Source organism: Balaenoptera borealis, assembly GCF_965194805.1.
Source record: "Balaenoptera borealis genome assembly, chromosome: 14".
Lineage (NCBI taxonomy): Eukaryota > Metazoa > Chordata > Mammalia > Artiodactyla > Balaenopteridae > Balaenoptera > Balaenoptera borealis.
Window position 1 is genome coordinate 65,112,766 of NC_138875.1, and position 20,035 is coordinate 65,132,800.

General features: G+C 56.1%; 1 protein-coding gene across 1 annotated transcript; it reads right to left on the reverse strand.

Annotated features, from left to right (window-relative positions):
* Positions 1–10,616: 10,616 nt before the first annotated feature.
* LOC309610729 (RIMS-binding protein 3A-like) lies at positions 10,617–18,096 on the reverse strand (the record flags this gene model as incomplete). Its single annotated transcript, XM_082353923.1, has 1 exon — positions 10,617–18,096. The coding sequence occupies one exon, from the start codon at positions 18,094–18,096 to the stop codon at positions 13,210–13,212; it is 4,887 nt and encodes a 1,628-aa protein (XP_082210049.1). The 3' UTR covers positions 10,617–13,209.
* Between the last annotated feature and the right edge of the window lie 1,939 nt (positions 18,097–20,035).

A 20,035-nucleotide genomic window follows, 5' to 3' on the forward strand; every position in this document is an offset into this window, starting at 1 on the left:
CGCCGGCCCTACCTGCTCCGAGGGCGCGGAGGTCGCCACTCGCCGAGCTCAGCCAGCCCCTTCCGGTGGCCGCAGCCCCTCGCAGGCCCCCGGGGTCAAGCGATGCCCCCAGGCCGGCCGGCCGGCCGGACCCAGGCTGTTCGGAGGGGCTGGAGCGCGCCGGGGGCCGCGACGCTGCTCTAGGGGTCACTTGGTGAACCTCTCCCCACTTTGGACACCAAATAACAGGACGAGCCAGCTAAAGCCTGTGAGGGGCCCAGATTTACCAGTCAAGACTGGAATCGAGACTACCCAGGAAGGCTGACTGTGGCCTCGTTCTTCCAAATAAACATGTACTTTTAATGCAACCCTAGCAGGACGGTTCCGACACTTAACAAAATTCTCACTTCACCTGGAAGAGTAAATAACCCCAAACAGCTATCATTTCCCTCCTTGGGAACAGAAAAAGGAACAAGGGGGGACTTGCCCTAACGTATTAAAACAAACTGTGAAGCTACTGTACTCAACTCAGGGCAATCTGACCCAGAAACAGAAAGCCTACAAACAGATCCCAGAAATGGTAAGAACGTGATGAAAAAGGAAGTATCAAACATCAGTGAAGAAGCAAAGAAACATCCCTGGAATGGAGCTCAGTGGAGGACTATTTGAAGAAACTACTGAAAAGCTGTCAATGCCCTACTAACCAAAGACAAGCAAATTAAAACTTTTTTCTTTGCTTTTTTAACAAATTGGAAATCAGTTTCAAATGATAACCTTCAAACACAGTCAGGGGTCTGGTGGGTAATCACTCTCCTATACTACTGGAAGCATATAAGTTGCCTCAAAATTCACAAACGGGGCTTCCCTGGTGGCGCAGTGGTTGAGAATCTGCCTGCCCATGTAGGGGACACAGGTTCGAGCCCTGGTCTGGGAGGATCCCACATGCCGCAGAGCAACTAGGCCCATGAGCCACAATTACTGAGCCTGTGCGTCTGGAGCCTGTGCTCCACAACGAGAGGCCGCGACAGTGAGAGGCCCGCGCACCGCGATGAAGAGTGGCCCCCACTTGCCGCAACTAGAGAAAGCCCTCGCACAGAAACGAAGACCCAACACAGCCATAAATAAATATATAAACCCAAAGTTTAAAAAAAAAAAATTATTAAAAAAAAAAATTCATGAACATGAATTTGGCAGTAAGAGCCAAAAATAAAAATCTTTTAAAATGAGCATACCCCCTTGGACCAGTAATTCCTCTTCTGGGATTTTGTTTTAAGGAAATTAACTGCATTTGTAGACTGTATGCTTGATGGTCGGTCTCTCTAACCAGACTGTAAGCTTGTATTTGGAACCCTGGTGCCAGGAGCACACCTGAGACTTACAGGTACTCACTGGTCACTCGTTTCATTTGCATTTGAAAATTAATGTATGAGTAATGATTCTCAATATCTTGTAATAACCTATAATGGAAGAGAATGTAAAAAAAATTTATATATTTATATATATATATAACTGAATCACTTTGCTGTACACCTGAAACTAACACACTATAAATCAACTATATTTCAATAAAATATTTTTAAAATTAATGTGTGATCATATTTTTAAAGTGTCATTTATAATAATGACAAAATAATACACAACGTAAATGACAATAGGGGATTGGTTAAATGGTCCACATGATGGAATGGTAAACAGTCACTACGAATGGTATTTATAAATACCATTTTACAATTTGGAAGCATGCAAATGATATGAAGCAAAAAAAAAAAAAAAAAGAAGCAAACTACAAAATTGTATGTACCTGATGCATGCAAAATATTGATCCGTGGAAAAGCAAATGAAGAAAATACATCAAAATATTTACAGAGGTTCTTCCTAGGGTTTGGGATTTTTTTTAATACACGGATATATTTTAGTGTGTGTTTTTTAAATATAAATTTATTTATTTAGTTAGTTTTGGCTGTGTTGAGTCTTCGTTGCTGTGCGCGGGCTTTCTCTAGTTGAGGGCAGTGGGGGCTACTCTTTGTTGGGGTGCACGGGCTTCTCATTGCCGTGGCTTCTCTTGTTGCAGAGCACGGGCTCTAGGCGCGCAGGCTTCAGTAGTTGTGACATAAGGGCTCAGTAGTTGTGGCTCTCGGGCTCTAGAGCACAGGCTCAGTAGTTGTGGCTCATGGGCTTGGTTGCTCCGCAGCATGTGGGATCTTCCCGGACCAGGGCTCGAACCCGTGTCTCATGCATTGGCAGGCGGATTCTTAACCACTGAGCCACGAGGGAAGTCCCTACATGTTTTAAAAGTTACTAATTCTCCTCTCCCCAGTCTGCGCTCTGAAGTAACGTTAACACCTGTGCATCTACACTTCCTACTCTGATGTCAACATGTGTCTTTTCACGTCTTACCAAAAAAGATCTTACTTGTGTAGAATAGTTTTCTAGAAGTAGAATCTATGGGTTTAGTGATATGTGGGTGTTTTCAACTTGAATAGGTCCTGCCAGGTATACTTACCCAAAATGATGTAGCAATTCAGATCCTGAGCGTGAGGTTTTATTTTTCCTGCTTCTTTAACTTTCCAAAACATTCCAAATTCTGCATACTTAGTACATATTTTTTAAAGCCAGGAAAAAAGATGTCTGGGTTGGGTTTTAGAAATTTAGATTTCTAAATCACAGTGAGCTAGACTCTCACCATCTCTGTCCTGGTTACTGGGTAGCCTTGCATGGTGTCCCCACCTCCAGGGGCCACCCCCAAGCTTGACTTCCAGTCAAGCACTTCATAAAATCCAAGCATGGTTACGCTTCTGCTTCTAGTGCAATATCATTACATAGACACACTTAAAAAGTTGGGGGTGGTGGGGGATTTCCCTGGTGGTCCAGTGGGTAAGACTCTGCGCTCCCAATACAGGGGCCTTGGGTTCGATCCCTGGTGGGGGAACTAGATCCCGCATGCATGCCACAACTTAGAAGCCCACATGCTGCAACTAAGACCCAGAGCAGCCAAAATAAATAATAAATAAATAATAAAATAAGTAAATAAATATTAAAAAAAAACTTGGGAAGTTTTGATATAATATTAAGTGAAAATAGCAGATTTCAAAATTTTGTTTTTGCTAACAGCAACCCCGTAAAACTATATCTGGGTGGAAAGTAATGTGGAAATATAAAAACCACATGGTGGCAGGGATGGGAGAACCAGTGAGAATGAGGTGTGTTTTTTTGTCCCAACTCCCTCTGGATTCTGTGTGTCTAGTACAGGACCTAACCTCTCTGATCATCTTCCCCCATCAGTCATTTGGGAATAATAATGGCACCTGCCCCTGGGGCTCCTGGGAGGATTCAATGAGATGAGGCTGGGCAGGTAGAGTCGAGTCAGGCTCTGGCAAGTCCTAGGTAAAGTAACTACGATTGCTATGTCGCTATGTCGGTGTAGGATGGCTCAAGCCAGGCAGGAGAGCTGATCTGCTACTTTTTTTTTTTTAATTGAAGTATAGCTAATTTACAATGTTGTGTTAGTTTCAGGTGTACAGCAAAGTGATTCAGATACATATATATGTATATGAATATATACATGTATTCTTTCTCAAGTTCTTTTCCCATATAGGTTATTACAAAATATCAAATAGAGTTCCCTGTGCTATACAGTAGGTCCTTGTTGTTTATCTATTTTCTGTATAGTAGTGTGTATCTGTTCCTCCCAAATTCCTGATTTATCCCTCCCCCTGATCTGCTACTTTTACCATCATCTCATCTCAATAAAAAAGGAAGAAAGAGAAAAGAAAGAAAGGAAGGAAGGAAGGAAGGAAGAAAGAAAGAAAGAAAAACACACAAAATATCCCAAAAGGGTAAACTGCTGCTTCTTAACGTGACAGCAAGATATAACAAATAAAAAAATACAGGATGCCCAGTTAAAATTTGCATTTCAGATAAACAACTAATAATATTTTAGTATAAATATGTCCCATACAATATCACATCTCACCTCTCCTCCCCCACCCCCCGCCCCAACCTGTATCAGAAAACTCTGTTCCTTGTACATGCTGTGATTTCTCCTCCCACCTCTGGGCATTGGCACCCAGGGCTCCTGCTGCCTGAGCCACCCTTCTTCCTCCTCCCCACCTCTGCCTGGAGAACTCCTACCCAGCTCCGACGTCATCTCCTTCAGGAAGTCCCCCCTCCCCAATCCCAGGCTGTTCACCCTGATCCAGTCCTGCTGCTGCTGCTGCTGCTGCTGCTGCTGCTGGACAGGTGCCTTGAGGGCAGGAAGACTGTCTTGTTCCTTCTTGTAGACCCAGTACCAACCTGGCTCAAGCCTGACATCAAACAGGTGCTCAGGGACTTCCCCGTCAGTCCAGTGGTTAAGACTCCATGCTTCCACTGCAGGGGGAGCAGCTTCAATCCCTGGTCGGGGTACTAAGATCCCACATGCTGTGCAACATGGCCAAAAAATTTAAAAAATAAAAACAAAAAGAACAAAAAAAAACAGGCGCTCAATGAAAAGTCAAAGGAATGAGTGAATGGGTTTCCTCCCGACCCCACTTCCCTCCTGCAGCAATGTACCCCACCTGCTGCTTCCCAAGCCCTGTGGGCTTCATTCATTCCTTGTCACAAGGGTTGCATGGCACGTGGTACACACAGGGGAGAAAGTGGCACTGCAGCAACTTGGCGTTCAGGCTGCCCAACGGGGAAGCAGAATTTCTCTTGCAAGAGCAGCAGCCCCACCCAAATTTGAGCTGCTGATATTGGCTGCCAACATTGGTTCCTCACTCTAGGGACAGGCAAGCACTTCACACACATGGGCTTGCTACTCTTCAACACCACCTCTGAGAGGGGGGTGTTACTACCCCATTTTATAGATGAGAAAACTGAGGCTCAAAGAGGTTAAGGTCACCTGCCCAAGGTTACACAGCAGAGCTTGACCCAGGCCCCCCGACAGGCAAGAGCTCGGTGCAGCCTCTTGAAACAGCCAGCATCTGAAGAAAGGCCCCTGACGTGCACATTCTCTCCAGTTAAGGCCCTGCCTTGTGACAGGGCCCTTCCCTCACTAGCCCCCTCCCCTCACTTTGTAATCCCACAGCCCCAGGCAGAGCCAGGCACCCTGAGCCCAAAAGAGGCCACAGCCCCTGATGGTCATTCAAGCCACAGTTGCCGACACTGAGGAGGAAGGAGGTGGGCACAGGCTAGTGAACAGCACACAGGGGGCCCAGCGGACCAAGGTCAAGGGGGGAGATGAGAGAATGCTCACAGCAGGGCTGGACAGGGCTGGGAGCGGTGCAGGCTGCTTCAAAAGGTCCTGCCCTGGCTGGCGGGGCCATGTGGTGCCCTCTGCCCGGCATGCCATTCCTCAGCATCATCAGCTCCAGTGCCTCTCCAGGCCCGGCCGTTTTTCACTCTTTATCCTCACTCCCTGTTTCCCTCTCCATCCCTGCACCATCCGTGATGACCCTATTGCTCATCCACGGTTCACTGCTGCAGCCGGTGCCTAGGACTGTGATCAGTAGCGATTTGGTTCATGTGTGAATTAATAGCTGAGACCCAAAGGCCAGACTTTGGGTGGGAGGCAGGGTGAGGCCAGGCAGGGGAGCAGCAGGTACAAACTCCTGAAGGGAGAGAAGGCTTTTTGAGGCACCCAGAGGAGGCTGGCAGGACAGGTGCCAAGCACAGGGGACTGTGGGGGCGTGATGAGAGTCAAGAGGTGGGGAGCGTCGCCAGCCCAGGCCAGCTTCCAGGGTCTTGAACAAATTTGTGCGGGAGGCGTGCAGAGGAGCCCAGTCCACCGATCACCCAGGGGAGGCAAGACAGCCCTGGAGCCCAGCTGAAGGTGTGGCACTGTCCCTAGGCAGACAGGCCAGGAGGGGTGAAAGGTTTACTGTTACATTGGCCAAGACATTCTTCTAAGTGGGAGAAGCAAGATCCAGAACAGTGTGGACGATGTAATCACATTTCTGGTTTTCAGAAATTATATATGTGTTTCCATTCCTATATGTGGTTGTTAAATTCCTAAAGAAACCAGGGCAAGAGACCCATGGGAGGAGGAGGTGGGGAGGGGTGGGGAGTCTTCACATTTAACTCAAGGTGCTCCTGTATTGTTGGAATTGTTACATCACGTCTATGTATTATTTTTATTTTTTAGAAAAATAGGGAATTCCCCGGTGGTCCAATGGGTAAGACTCTGAGCTTCCACTGAAGGGGGCGTGGGTTCGATCCCTGGTTGGGGAACTAAGATCCCACATGCCGCGTGGCACGGCCAAAAAAAATTAATAAAAAAAAGGAAAGAAAGAAAGAAAAATAATCAGGAATTAAAGAAAAAAAAAATCTCAGTGAAACCTCCCTTTCTTGGGAAGCTTTGCCTGCCCCCTACTTGCTTGCAAACTCCCCCAGGCCTGGGCCTCCCGCTCCTGATCACCCCCCACCTTGCTCTTCAGTTTCCTGGTTGCCTCCACCATTAGACTGGCAGGGTCTGTTGTGGGGTCTGTCTGCAGGAAGCTGCGGCCCCTGCACCTGGCCCAGGGGAATGGACGGATGAAGGAGGGGGCCCTGTTGTCACTCTGAGTTGGGGAGGGTGTAGACCAAGGCTGGCAGGTCTGTTTCTGGGGGAAGCCCATGGGGAGGCAATTGGACCAGGATCCAAATCCTGGCCGTGCCACTGACCAGCTGGCTGCGCTAGAACTGATAGCCATCAGCCTTAGTTTTCCCACCTGTGAAATGGCGCTGATAGCAGTGTCTACTCACTGGGCTTGGGTGGGCAAGCAGAAGCCCAGCAGAACCTCCAACCGAGGAGTGGGAAGAGGTGGGCAGAAGGAGGAGGGGGCAGGAGTGGAGAAGGCCGGCCCCTCCTGAATCCCAGCTGGGGGCAGTGTCCTGGGGGCTCTGCTGGATCACCAGAGGGATGGTGGTGGACCAAGGCTGCACAGGGTGGGGAGCGCTTGGAATTTCCAAATTCCAGCTTTGCAGTTTTCTTTGGGGAGCCTCCTCCCTCAGCAGGGCCTAGTGGGGCTTCCTGTGCAGTAGGGGAGGGGCCAGCTCCCTCGTGGCCTGGACATCAGGAAGCCCCTGGGCTGGGACAGCAGGCTCTGGTCACAGTCACGAGGGAGGCTGGGCCCAACGGCCCTTATCTTGCCTGACCTTGTGGGGCTGACCACTCCCTCCATCTGGAAAATGTGGCCCTCTGCCCTCTCGGAGGCCTCTTTCTCCTTAAATCCCAATGATCCTGGGGTGGGGCCTCAGCGCCCAATTCTACCCCTTGGCCCACCACCCTGGGGTGCCTTCACTGGCCCCAGCCAGCGCCACCTGCCAGACGCCTCCCCCTGGAGACCCTGGGGCATCTCTGACTCAGCAGAGTCTGTACCTGCCCAGCTGCCCCCCCCTCCCCCGGCGTCCCGCACACAGAGAGCCCTGTTGCCCAAGCCCTAACTGCTGGCCACTCCCAGGCACTCCAGCCCTCCCCCACCAGCTCTACCAATTTGAATTCCTGACTATCCCTCCCTCTGGCCTCCTCCCTAGACCCAGGCCCTGCCCCCAGGCTGGGGGAAGGAATCCTCCAGATAGATAAGGGCAAGGGGCAAAGGGACACACCTGGGCTCAGACCCCCTGCTCTGCCACCAACTTGCTGAACGACCTTGATGAATGACCTCCCATCTCTGAGCCCGAGTTTCTCCATCTGTAAAAAGGGGAAATAATTATACCCCCTGGATAAGGTGGCCTCGAGCATACATAAGCTGAGGCACATGGTGAGGGCTCCATACAGGCCAGGTCTCATTGGGAAGTGCGGCCACCAGGAGCCCCAGGCCAACCCTTTCTTAAGGCGACGTCCAGTTTGATGTCTGCTCCACGCCATGTCGCCAGGTCACGATGCCTGCACGGAGGGCTCGAGGAGGACCCAGTCTGATAGGGGAAGCAGCAGAGTTAATGAGTAATTCCAGGCCATTCGGACTGTGCCTGGAGGCTGTCCATGCACCTGGGAGGGGCAGCCGAATCCAGTGGGGGCAGGTGGGATGGGGAAGGTGGGGAAGATGGCCCCAAGACGCAAAGGAGGGCACTTGTGAAGGACATCCGGAGTGAGCTGGCTGAAGGGGCCGGGCAGCTGGAAGGCCCATTTTAGAAAAGAGGAAACTGAGCAGGAGGGTCCAAGCCTCCAGGTGAGCCCCCTCTGACCAAAGCACCCTGACCAAGGGGACGTGGCCCATGGGGTCCCTCAGGCTGAGGTCAGTGTCCTGGATGTCCAGCCAGGCAGGCACAGCACATCAGGTGGTCAGTTACCGGAGGATCGAAAGGGAATTTCCCTGAGGGCCCAGAGCACAATGGGGCCCGTAGCCAGGTATCAGAGGCCAGGGCTTTTGAGAGAGGGGGAGCCTCTGTTCTGTTCATGGGTCCCAGAACAGACGCATGACAGACTCCCCCCAGCCATCGGAACTGAGACAGACTGGTGGGGTCTGCCATGGGTCCGTTCCTGTGGGACTAGCTGGGGTGTCCCTGGTGTCACCACAGCCCCAGGAACCCTCCGTGCCCAGGGTCTGGAGCCAGCCTCACCTGGCGATATTGTCGGTTTCACAAGACCTGAGTTGGCCCAGCGGGATCTGCCTTAGGGGGAACCCCTGACCCCCCGCCAGCCCCAACCCTGCTTCCAAATCCGACCTCCAGGGGGTGAGACAGGGAGACAGGGTGTTGACCAAAAGGTGAAATGAGCTTCAAATGGGCCTCGGAGGTGTCTCTGAGCTTTTTATGTTGTGACCTCCATGCTGTGTTGCTCTTATGAACACAGATTTCATATAAGGACTCTGGAATTGATCAGTTAACATTATGTTTTTTGTTTTTTGTTTTTTTAATTATTCTGAACATAATAATTTAATATTTTCTTGAGAAGTCAGAATTGACATTTTGGATATCAACTTTTTTTTTTTTTAGCATCTTTATTGGAGTATAATTGCTTTACAATGGTGTGTTAGTTTCTGCTTTATAACAAAGTGAATCAGCTATACATACACATATATCCCCATATCTCTTCCCTCCTGCATCTCCCTCCCTCCCACCCTAACATTATGTTTTGAATATGCACATTGGCAGAGAGCAGTCACTGAGAGAAAGAGAGGGAGGATGGGCTGGTCCCAGGGGCCCCCAGCAGGATGGGGTTCCCCACAGCAGGTGAGCCTCCGGAAGGGCTGGAGGAGCCACACGGCCATCTTCAGGCTGGTTTGTGGGTGCAGCTCTTGTCTACTTGTCGGTGAAGGGGGGTAAATCAGGCCGACATTGTGGGGAGCGAGAATGGGACATGAGGTCCCTGACGAGAAAAGACTGGGGGGAGGGCTGGCGATGTGCTGGGCCCTGGCCAGAGGCCCCCAGGCAGAAGTGGCTGGCGCCAGGACAGGCTCAGTGACCCTAGCTCCAGAACTCTCTGGACTCTCCGGATACTGCCCGTTTGCCCACTCCATAGCTCCCTCTGCCCTCTGGCCAGCTGAGCTTCCATCCTTCCATCCCCCATCCCTTCCTGGGCAGGCCTGGACAGGCTTTGGGCCTCCAGGTCGTCTGGTCAGTCGGGAGGGGCCCCGGCCAGGCATCTGCTCTTCTTCAGCTGCTCACCTTGCTGCACCTGTGTGGCCTCCCCCTGCCCCTGCTCAAAGCCTTCAGGACCTCAGGGCCCCAGGGGGAAGAGACGTGGGCCCAGAACTATCTGCCCTGCTACCGACCCACACCCCCATCACCTGTGCCCTCACCAGCTTCTTTGGTCTTCCTTTGGGTCCTGACTCTGGGCCACGTGCTCAGTACATATGACCTGCTCAAATCAACCCTCCTGCCCCAGCCCTGCCACAGATGAGGAAACTGAGGCTCAGAGAGGCCTCCCAGCTGTCCACTGGCAGGCTAGGGTTCAGACCCAGGTGGCTGCTCAGTGGCCTCCCCCAGCCTGCCAAGCCCTGCGTTTCTTTATTCATTCACTGACACTTCCCGTGGCCTTGGGGACACTGGGGTTGGCCAGTCTCCCCAAGGATGGAAGAAGGATGGCTCCTGTGGGTACATGGGGGACCCCCCAGGGTGCTCTGGGGAGAGGGCAGGGAGAGAACAGGGCTGGGCGGGGCCTGAGTCCCAAGCCTACAGCGTCAGAGACTTTTCCTGCTGCCCTGACCCAGGGGCGCAGTCCCCGCGGAGCAGCCCTCGGTGCGCGCAGGCTGCCCCCTGGTGGCGGCGTGAGAAAGCGCCCGGGGACTGACTTTGAAACCCTTCCAGGAGAGGGGGCCCTCGCCAGCAGGTGGGCACCTGTCCCCATCCCCTCCCCCCAAGCCCGTGCCACTGCTCCCTGAGTTTCCCCAAATGTCCAATCGCTCATTATTCCCATGAGTCGGGGCCTTTGCTCTTCCCTCCGCCTAGGATGACTCCCTCCTCACCTGCCCCAGTGCCCGCGATCAGAATTAGAACCTTCCTCTGCTTCCCGGGGTCCATGTCTGACTCTATTCCAGGGGGTGGGGAGGCCCAGTACATGATGTGAACCCCCGGAGCCCTGCACAGGAGCCACACACAGAGGATGATGAAAAATTGCTAGCTCTGGGCTTCCCTGGTGGCGCGGTGGTTAAGAATCTGCCTGCCAATGCAGGGGACACAGGTTCGAGCCCTGGTCTGGGAAGATCCCACGTGCCGCAGAGCAACTAAGCCCGTGAGCCACAACTACTGAAGCCCGCGCACCTGGAGCCTGTGCTCCACAACAAGAGAAGCCACTGCAATGAGAAGCCGGCTCACTGCAACGAAGAGTAGCCCCCGCTCTCCGCAACTAGAGAAAGCATATTTATTGAGGATCTGCTATGTGCCGGCCAATGAACAAGCCAAAGAGCTCCCTGCCTTTATGGGGCTTACATTCCAGCTGGGGTGGGGTGGCTGTAGGGATGGAACACGGACAGTAGAAAAACCACAGGTGACATACCAGGTGTGGGTAAGGGCAACGGAGAAAAACAGGCAGGGTGGGGCAGGAGGGAGGGGTGGGGTGTCACTTCCTGGCCGTGACACAGACTACTCTGCAGCTATCAGAAAAAAGGTGAGAGATGCTGGCCAATGGTCAGGAGAGGAGGTTAAGTAAAAACTGATGGGACAATATGGCTAGCATAATTCTCCTTGGGTTACATTTGTGGTTCCCGTGGAATGACAGCTACTGTGTTTAATTCTGAAAGTACTGGATTAAGCTTCTATCCTCTTGCTAAACTCTCGTTGCTCTTCCAGTAGGTGGGGACCATACTTGTGCCCCCCCTCAGACTGTGGGAAGCCCACTGAGCCCCCCAACCTGAGCCCAGGCCCCGGGAGGGCCTGGGTAGTTCTCTCTTGCAAAAACAGCTTTCTTGTTCCTCATGGGCCTCAGGTTCTATTCTGGGTTGTGAGCTCACAAAGATCTGATGATGTGAAAGATTGTGAAAGCTGAGAGACGTTTGCACACCCGTGTTCACAGCAGCATAATTCACAAGGGCCCAAAAAGTGGAAGCAACCCCGATGTATGAATGGATAAACAAAATGTGGTCCATCTATACAATGGAATATGATTCAGCCTTAAGAAGGAACAAAACTGTGACACCTGCTACAACATGGATGAAACTTGAGGACATTATGCTCAGTGAAATAAGCCAGACACCAAAAGACAATTTACTGTGCAAGTCCACTTACATGACCTCCCTGGAGTAGTCAAATTCGTACAGACAGAAAGTAGATTAGAGGTTACCGGGGGCTGAGGGAGGGGGTGGGAAGCTGTCGTGTAGTGGGTGCAGAGTTTCAGTTTTGCAAGATGAAAAGACATTCCGGAGATGGGTTGCACAACACTGTGAATGTACTTAGCACTACGGAACCGGACACTTAAAAATGGTTGAGATGGTAAATTTGATGGTATGTATATTTCATCCCAATTTAAAAAAAAAGAAATTGTGAGCCAGTCTGGGTTGCCCCTCCAGCCAGCTGAGGAGACTCTGTGCCAACCTTCTCACTGGAAGGCCAGGTGGTTGTGCGGGAGAGAGGGTGGTCATGGCCCTCAGTGGACAGTTTCCTCCCCTCCCAGGCTGAGACCTGAAGCTTCCACTCACAAGTGGTGAGTGTGTGCATGCACCACATGGCCTCCACGCTGGTTCCTATGTTCTCTGAGGATAATGCAGGTTGGGTTGAGGCATCCCCTGGGCCTGCCCCTCCCTGTTCCCACCTCAGCCCAGGGGACAGCACAGTGGAAACTTCTGGACCCGATTCACCAACTCCCCAGAGAACCTGCTCTTGGCTCCAATCCTTCTGGCAGGATGCTTCCAATCGGTTCCCCCTGCCCCCAGGGAAGGTGGTGCCCTTTCTTTGACAGCAGTGGGGACATGGGGAAAAGTGGAGCGTCAAATAGAAGCAGAGAAGAATGAAGACCAGCCTTGGTCCCCACCTTCTGGAGTGGGAGCCCCCAGAGGACCATGGGAGGAAGCAGCTCGGCAGCCCTGTGACCTGAGACAAGGGGACCCTCTGAGTCTCAGTGACTCTTCTGTAAATGGGGTGAATGTGGACACACCCTCCCAGGGAGGCCCCTCAGAAGTGAGAAGCGCTGGGGAAAGATACAGAGGGGGACCCCCAGCTGGGAGGCATTGACCCCACCCTCCACAAAGGGCTGACCCCAGGGACACAGTCCGCCTGTGGGGCACTGCTTCTCAGCCTTGGCTCTTCGCTGGACCCTCTGCGGCCCTGCAAGCCGACGCTGAGCTGAGCCCCTCTAAAGGGTTTGCACCCTCCCCCACCAGCCAGGGAAACATGTCTGCAGAGAGGGAGGAGAGGCAGGCTGGGTTCCTTCATTGTGCTTTCACTTCTAAAATATCCTTTTTCTTTTTTCTATGAACATTTTAATGAGGAGTTGAACGAAAGATGGAAAAAATAACATTCTGATCGCTTTTTTTTTTTTTTTTTTTTAAGAGGCAGGCTTCTCTTGAGACTTTCATACAAGGCAATGGGTGAGTAAGGCTAAACTCCTAAAGAAAACGCGTACTGATGATGGAGCAGAAAAAGGCACTTCTCCAAAAACCTGCTGGTTACCAGCCTGTCAGCCTCTCGGGGGCTACTTGCTCTGCTTTCTTTTGGAAACAGGTCCATTCAGACCTAAGCCCTGCTGCCCTTGAGGCCAGGAGGACTGGGACGGCCGAGTGTTCCGAGCATTGGTGCATGGAGCAGGCGCTGCGCACAAAGTGAGGAGGGCTTGGTGGTGGGTCCGCATGTGGGGCGCAGCCGGCCAGTGGCCACCACCCCAGCGGGGAGCTGCACTCACTCTCCCTGGAGGGACATGTGATCCAGCAGGTGGACTGGGACCAGGCCTCTGTGGCCACCCGACTCCCCATAGTAGAATCCCTTGTCATCCACAGGTCCATAGATAGTGACCACATCCCCCACCCTCAGTGACAGCTTGGCCTTCACCAGGCCCCCTGCCGGCCCATCCCTGGGGTCATAGTCCAGAGCCGCCACCATGGTCTTCGGAGTCCACAGTGAGGGCCTTCTGGGACTCCCCTGCGGCAGGGGGAAGGAGCTCTGGGGGCCTCCAAGCCCCCCAAAGCCATCGAGGTGGGCCACGGAGGGCAGGTACCCTTGCCCCGGCAAATGCCACCTCCGACCAGTCCACTCCATGCCCGTGTCCATCTTGGCCACCAGGTGCCCGGGGATGTTGCCCACTTGCCCATTGTGTTCTCCACGATAGAAGCCGTGGGGGTCCTGAGAGCCCCAAGCTCTCAGCAACTGCCCTTTCCGGAAGGCCAGCTCCTCCTCTGCAGCCTCTGGGGTGACAGACATCATCAGGGGGATGTAATCAGAGAGGGCCACAAAGACCTTGGCTGGAGGGTCCACCCTCGTTCCCAGCGGTGGGGCGCCACCCCTGGACATCCTGATGATCCTGCTGGATGGAGCGGGACACAGCGCCAAGCTGGGCTCCTGGAACCAGCCCTCTCTCTTGCCCCCCAGAGCCTGACCTGGCCCGCTCTGTCTCCTGAGCTCCTTCCTCTGCTCTCGCCCCTCTGTGCCCCATAGACTGAAGCGCCCTGCCTCCTCCTGCAGAATGTCACAGAAGTCAGACACGTATCGCTGGCTGGTACCCAGCTGGGGAGGGGTGAATGCTGGGGCATCTTGCTTTTGTCTGAGGACCTTCTCAAGGGCAGCCTTCTCCTGACACGGCTCTTTCCTGGGTCCACACTCAGGGGATGGACAGATGACTCCTGCAGCAGGGCTTTGGCTGGTGTCCATGTGCCGGTACTGGTTCTCTTCCCCCCGAGACTGGCCCCGGGGCAGATGCGGCCTGTGGTTCCGGGGACTCTTCTGGAAGAGCTGGTCCTTTCTGGAGAGCTCCCGGGCCTCTGTGGGCCTCTGGGCTTGGCTGCCTGACCCTGCACTTGGAAATTCTCCGTCTGAACTCAGTCTGGGCGTCGGGGACTGCCTCCTTGGGGGTTCTTCAGGGAATGCTTCTAGAAACTTGGCCTGGGGCTCCCCGCAGCTTCCGGGGCTGTGGGGACTGGCCTTGGCCCTCGGGGGAGCCAGCACCAGCCTCTGAGGGCAGATGGGGGAGGTCACTCTGCCGGTGGACGGGTCCCCGCAGGTGCAGCTAAAGGGAGACATCTCTGGCAATCGGAGACAGGTGACGCAGTTGTGAGGGATCTGAGCCGGCACCGAATCCAGGGATTCTCCACAGAACGACATGGTTCTCACCGAGATCTTCTGGCACATCAGTGGCAGCTGGAGCTGGGAAAATTCCAACAGGATGCTCCCGGCGGTGGCATCGGCCACCTCTGCCACCTTGAGCCCGTCAGCATACACAGCATAGCCGGTGACTTGAACTCCGTTGGAGGACCCAGCTGAGTCGATGGTCACGGGGAGCCAGCTGACCACCAGGAGGCCCGGTGAGGCGTGGCGCTCCACCAGCACGTCCAGCGGAGGGTCAGGGGGGCCCGCCAAGGGTGTGTTGAAGGTGATGGTGGAGGACATTGTTTCCCAGCGCACCGGCAGCGAGTCCCACGGTGGGTGCACCTCCACCCTCGCCTGGTACCTCGTGCCGGGATGCAGGTGGTGGAAGGTGTAGCAGCTCACGCCCGCTAGGGTCAGGGCACGCTCCAGGTCATCCAGGTACACCATGTGGGGGTGGCTGCTGCCAACCCAGGTGATCTCGGCTGACGTGGCTGCAACACTCTTCAGGTAAAGTTGCGTAGGGGCCACACAAAAGACACTGTTGGTCCCCAGAAGAGGTCTGGAGAAGCCCCGCTTGCCCATGCTCTGCCGAGAGCCCAGCCGGCCATCTTCCATCTTGGCATCTGAGATTTCTATTACCACTTCGGTCTTGGAGCCCACCCTCACGGTCGCGTGTGGCCCCCTGTCCACTGTCCCCTGGGCTTTCCCAGGTACTAAGCTGTGACCAGTGTCTTCCTTCGAATCTTTGCCCTGCCCAGCTGGGAGTCGAGTGGGGCCAAGGTCAGGGAACTCATGGGGCAGGCAGCCCAGGACATCACTATCTGGAATCTGCTCCACCAGGTTGGATGGCACCAGCCCCTGCCGGCCATCCTCAAGCTCCCCTTTGTAGAAGCCGTCCTCATCCATGTCCCCAAAGACATACACGTAATCCCCAGCCGTGAGCAGCAGCTCGCTCTCGGGGTGCTCGTTGGGCCCTTCAAATGGGTTGTAGCTATACTGAGCCAGGAAGACCTTGAACATGGGGGTGGTGGGGGCCTCTGAACCCCCCACTTCCAGGGTCGAGGACACGTTATAGGGCTCCAGATCCTCCACCTGGTTGGCTGTGTCCACGTCCAGAGTAGGGCAGGATGGCACAGGGGCCCACATGGACTCCACCTCAGAGGAGGAGTTCGACTGGGAGCTGGTTTTCTTGGCCTGGGGCCTGGAGTCCAGAGGTCGGCTGCTTGGGACTGTATCTGGCACTTTGGGGGCACTGGCTGCCTCCCCGAGGGCAACTGGGTTCTCCAGCAGGGAGTCTTCCTTCTTCTCCTGTTTGGCTCTGCTAGGCTGAGATGATGCTTGGTCCTCAGGCCCTAGCTGCAACTTGGTTCTTCCACTGCTTCTCACTTGGGACTCCGGGGCTGGCGGGGCCTCCCGGGGTTCCTGGGGAGGGTGACCAGGCTGACACTGCAGTGCCCGCCTCTCCTCCCAGGCCGTCTGGAGATCACACAGGGCCTTCTGCTGGTCGTGCTGCAGCTGTTGCTGCCTGTCCTGCCCTCGTGCCGCCTGCTGCAACAGCTGCCCCGACAGCAAGCCGGCGGCGTTGCGCTCCCGGCACGCGAGGCCCAGCTGCCCGCGCACGTCTTTGTTCTCGGCCGCCACCTTTCCCGTCCAGTCGGCCTGGGCCTGCAGCCGCGCGTTCTCCTTCGCCAGCCAGGCGCCCTCGCTGAGCGCCGCCTGCAGCCTCGCCTCGGCCTCCTCGCCGCGTCGCCGCGCCGCCGCCGCCTGCGCGCCCAGCTCCGCGCACTCTCGCCGCTGCGCGCTCAGCTCGCGCTCCAGCGCCTGTACTTGGCTCCGCGCCTCCTCGCATGGCGCGCTCTGCCCGCCCGCCTCCGCCCGGGCGCTGCTGGTGGCCCGCTGCAGGGTCAACTGCCTCTGCAGGCGCAGCACCTCCCGCTGGGACTCGCGTTGCAGCCGGTCCAGGTCGCTGATGTTGAGCCGCTGGGCGCAGGCGGCGCCCCCCGCAGCGAGCGGGGCGCTGCCGAGGCCCGAGGCGATGCGCGCCTGCAGCAGGTGGCACTCCTGCCGCAGCTCTTCGATCTGCTTGTCCTTGGCCAGCAGCACGCTAGCCTGCTCCGACAAGTCCCGCGCACGCTGGCGGGCGAAGGCCTGGCACAGCTCCAGGCCCGCGCGGCTCTCGCCGGGCACAGGCGTGCTCACAGCACGCTGGTTGGTCTCCTGCAGCTTGCGGGCCCGGTCCTCCAGGCGCCGCGCGAGGCCAGTCAGCTCGGCGTGCTTCACCTTGAGCCGCTTCACCTTCTCGTCCGCCTTGTCGGAGAAGCCCGCGCGCCGCAGCTGCAGGTTCTCTTCGCGCAGGCCGGAGCAGCGGCGCGCCAGCACCTGCAGCGCCTCGGACAGCTCCGAGTTCTGCTTCAGCAGCTCGCGGTAGTCCGGGCCCGGCGGCAGGGGGTTCAGGGCTTCGCAGGGCTGACTCCCAGACTCTTCCCCTCCTCGCGGGTCGCTAGGTCTCCTGCGCTCCGATAGTGGCGGCGGGGGGCTCAGGGACCCCGGGATGGAGGCGTCTGGAGAGGAGGATTCGGGGGCCTTGGGGCGACTCAGGGTGCTGTCGAGCGAGAGGGAACGCGCTGGTGCCAAGGAATCGAGGGAGCTGGCGCGCGCGGGGAGCACGCTGTCCGGGGAGTTGGAGCACGCCGCGGGCACCCGGTCGAGGGAGCGGGAGCGCGCGCGGGCGCCCGCGCTCAGGCCGTCAAGGGGTTTTAGTCGACATGAGGACTTGGCGGCGGCCTCAGGGGGTGGCTCTTCTGAAGAATGCGCGGCCTGGGGGTCGGGGATGCCGGGCAAGGCGGGGTGCCAGCGGAAGTGCTCCAGAATGTACTTGAGGAAGAGCTGGCGCTCCACGTCGAGTGCCGCCTGCAGGTGGCGGATGCGCGAGGCCTGCTCTCCGTCCGTTTCCCAGCGGAGCTGCGCCAGCACTTCCTGCAGGCGACAGCGGCACTGTGCTGCGGCGTCTTCGGGCGCCCCCGTGCGGCCGCAGTAGCCGCGGTTCACCAGCTCCTCTGCCAGCTGGCGCTGCAGCTCCCGGGCCTCGCGCACCACGCCATCGCGCTCGCGGTGCAGCAGCTGCTGCAGCTGCCGCATCTCGGCCTCCTTCCAGCGCAGCAGCTGCCGGATCTCGGCCTCGCGCTCCCGCAGCACCTCCTCCTGCAGCTGCCGCAGCTCCCGGCTGCGCTGCGCCTCCCACTTGGAGCGCAGGTGATCAACCAGCTGTTGCCGCTCCTGCTCGGCCTCCTCCCGCAGCTGTCGCGCTTGGGCAGCGAAGCGCCGCCGCTCCTCCCGCCCGCGCGCCCGCTCCGCCTCCAGCTCGGCCCGCAGCTTCTCCAGCTCCCGCCTCTGCTCCTCCAGCGCCGCCGCCGCCGGGCCCGGAGTAGCCGGCTTCTTGGGTGTCACGCGGCCACCGCCAGAAGGGCTGGGCGAGTCCTTGGTCATGGTGGTCGCGGCCGGGCAAGACGCCTGACCTCGCCTGGCCCAGGCCGCCGCTCGCCAACGGCTGCTGCCCTGGCCGCGGCCAACCGTCCCACGAGCCCCTTCCGGGGTTCCTGAGGGTTCCGCGCGCCCCTTCCGCCTCTGGGCGCGTTCTCCCACCCTCTGCAGTGGGCGCGGCTAGCCCGTGCTCCTCTCCCGGCTGCCTATGTTGGCGCTGGGCTCTAGACACCCAGGCTGGACACAGCCCCTGTCCTTCCCAGGATGCCCACGAGTCTCGCTGGCCCCAGGCCTCTCCCTGATCCTGGCACCATATCCCTTACGACCCACCCCGGCCCTCTTCCAGGCACTGGACAACCCCTTTCAGGCCAAGGAACCCGTGGGAAGCCTGATCTGCTTCTCTGGGCCTAGAGAAAGGGGGTTCAGTGTTTGGCTCAAGATCACCAATGGATTCAGGTGGTATGGTGGCTGGAAACTGCAACAGGATACGCCCAAACTTGGGGGTGTGCCCTGGGCTCACCCAGAGGAGGGGGCATCTGGCTCCTGCACCTCCACTGTGCCTACCCATCCAAGGACCCCTTCCGAGGACTTGCGTGCATTATCTGTTTAAACCTCCTATCCCCATTTTACAGAGAAGTCTCAAGCCCATGGCCTGGGCATGGTGCCAGCCGAGACAGGGGACAAGTGCTCCTTCGAGGACCATAGCCCTGACCTGTGATTTCTTGGTTCATTTTCACAATCATCCCGCAAGGACGCTCGGAGAAATAAGGGCCTCCCCACAGTCACACGGCCCAGAAGTAGCTAAGTTGGAATTCAAACCTGCAAAATTCTGCCTCCAGATTCCATGGGCACTCTGATGCCATCTGGTCAATCTCAGGGTCGCAGGTGGGAGGACCCCTACCCAGTCTTTCTCTCAGTGGGGAGCCTTACATTTCACATCTGCAGAAGGATAAGAGGGTCAAGTGGAACCCGGAGGCAGGGACGGCCAGTTGGAGAGGCAGGGAGGGAGGTGAAGGATGGGGCCACCATGAGGGCCCAACCTGCCCTTTGGTCAGGCTGAGGAGTGCCGGGGGCTACCTGCTTTCCCAAAAAGTAAAGCCAAAGGCCTGTATGGGCCCTGCTGGGTCCCCACACCACCTCCCTGGATACAGCAAGGCCAGAGAACTTTCCATGGCTCTCCAAGGGGCAGTGTGTCAGATGGTTAGGGCTGGTGGGACTTTGGAAGCAAATAGTCCTTAAGCTTTTTGAGCTGCTCCCATGTTCTCTTCTGTAAAATGGGCTAATAATGCAGTTCCCTCCCTTGCTGTGTGACCTCCCAGAGTTTCCTGACCTCTCTGAGCATCCATTTCCTCTGTGAGGTTTCAAGGAGGTAAGAGTATACAGTGCCCAGAGCAAGGCTCTCTAGCAGCTCACTGATTTTAATTCTAGTCCCTCTTTCACAGCTAGGGAAACTGAGGTCTGCAAGGTAGGAATTTGGCTGAAGTCAGGCAGGGCCTCCATGGTGGAGGCAGCCCAGGTACTCTCTGAGTTCCCTGGGACTCACTCCATATACCTCAGGGCAGGTGGGAAGCCTCAGAGTCTGGGGCGTCCATCCAGGCTTTGCCACTTTTTGGCTGAGGGATCACTGATGACTTCACCTCTCAGCCTCTTCACAATGTGTATATTGGTAGCACCAGCCTCCCAGGGTTGGAGGCACACCAGGACTCCATTGGCCGAGGGCTGGGTGTATAGTAGGAGCTGCACTGAGGTCTGCGCAAGTTCCTATCTCCCCATCTAGGGCTTGGCCTGGACCTTCACAAGCTTCTTCCAGGAGTCTGAAGAATTTCCCTGGCTCAAAGGCCTCTGGGCCTTTGCATGTGTTGTTTCCCCTGCTGGGATACCAACCTGGCCCGACACAAAAATAACATGTGCCATGCTCCATGCTAATGCTTGCCATTCGGTATTT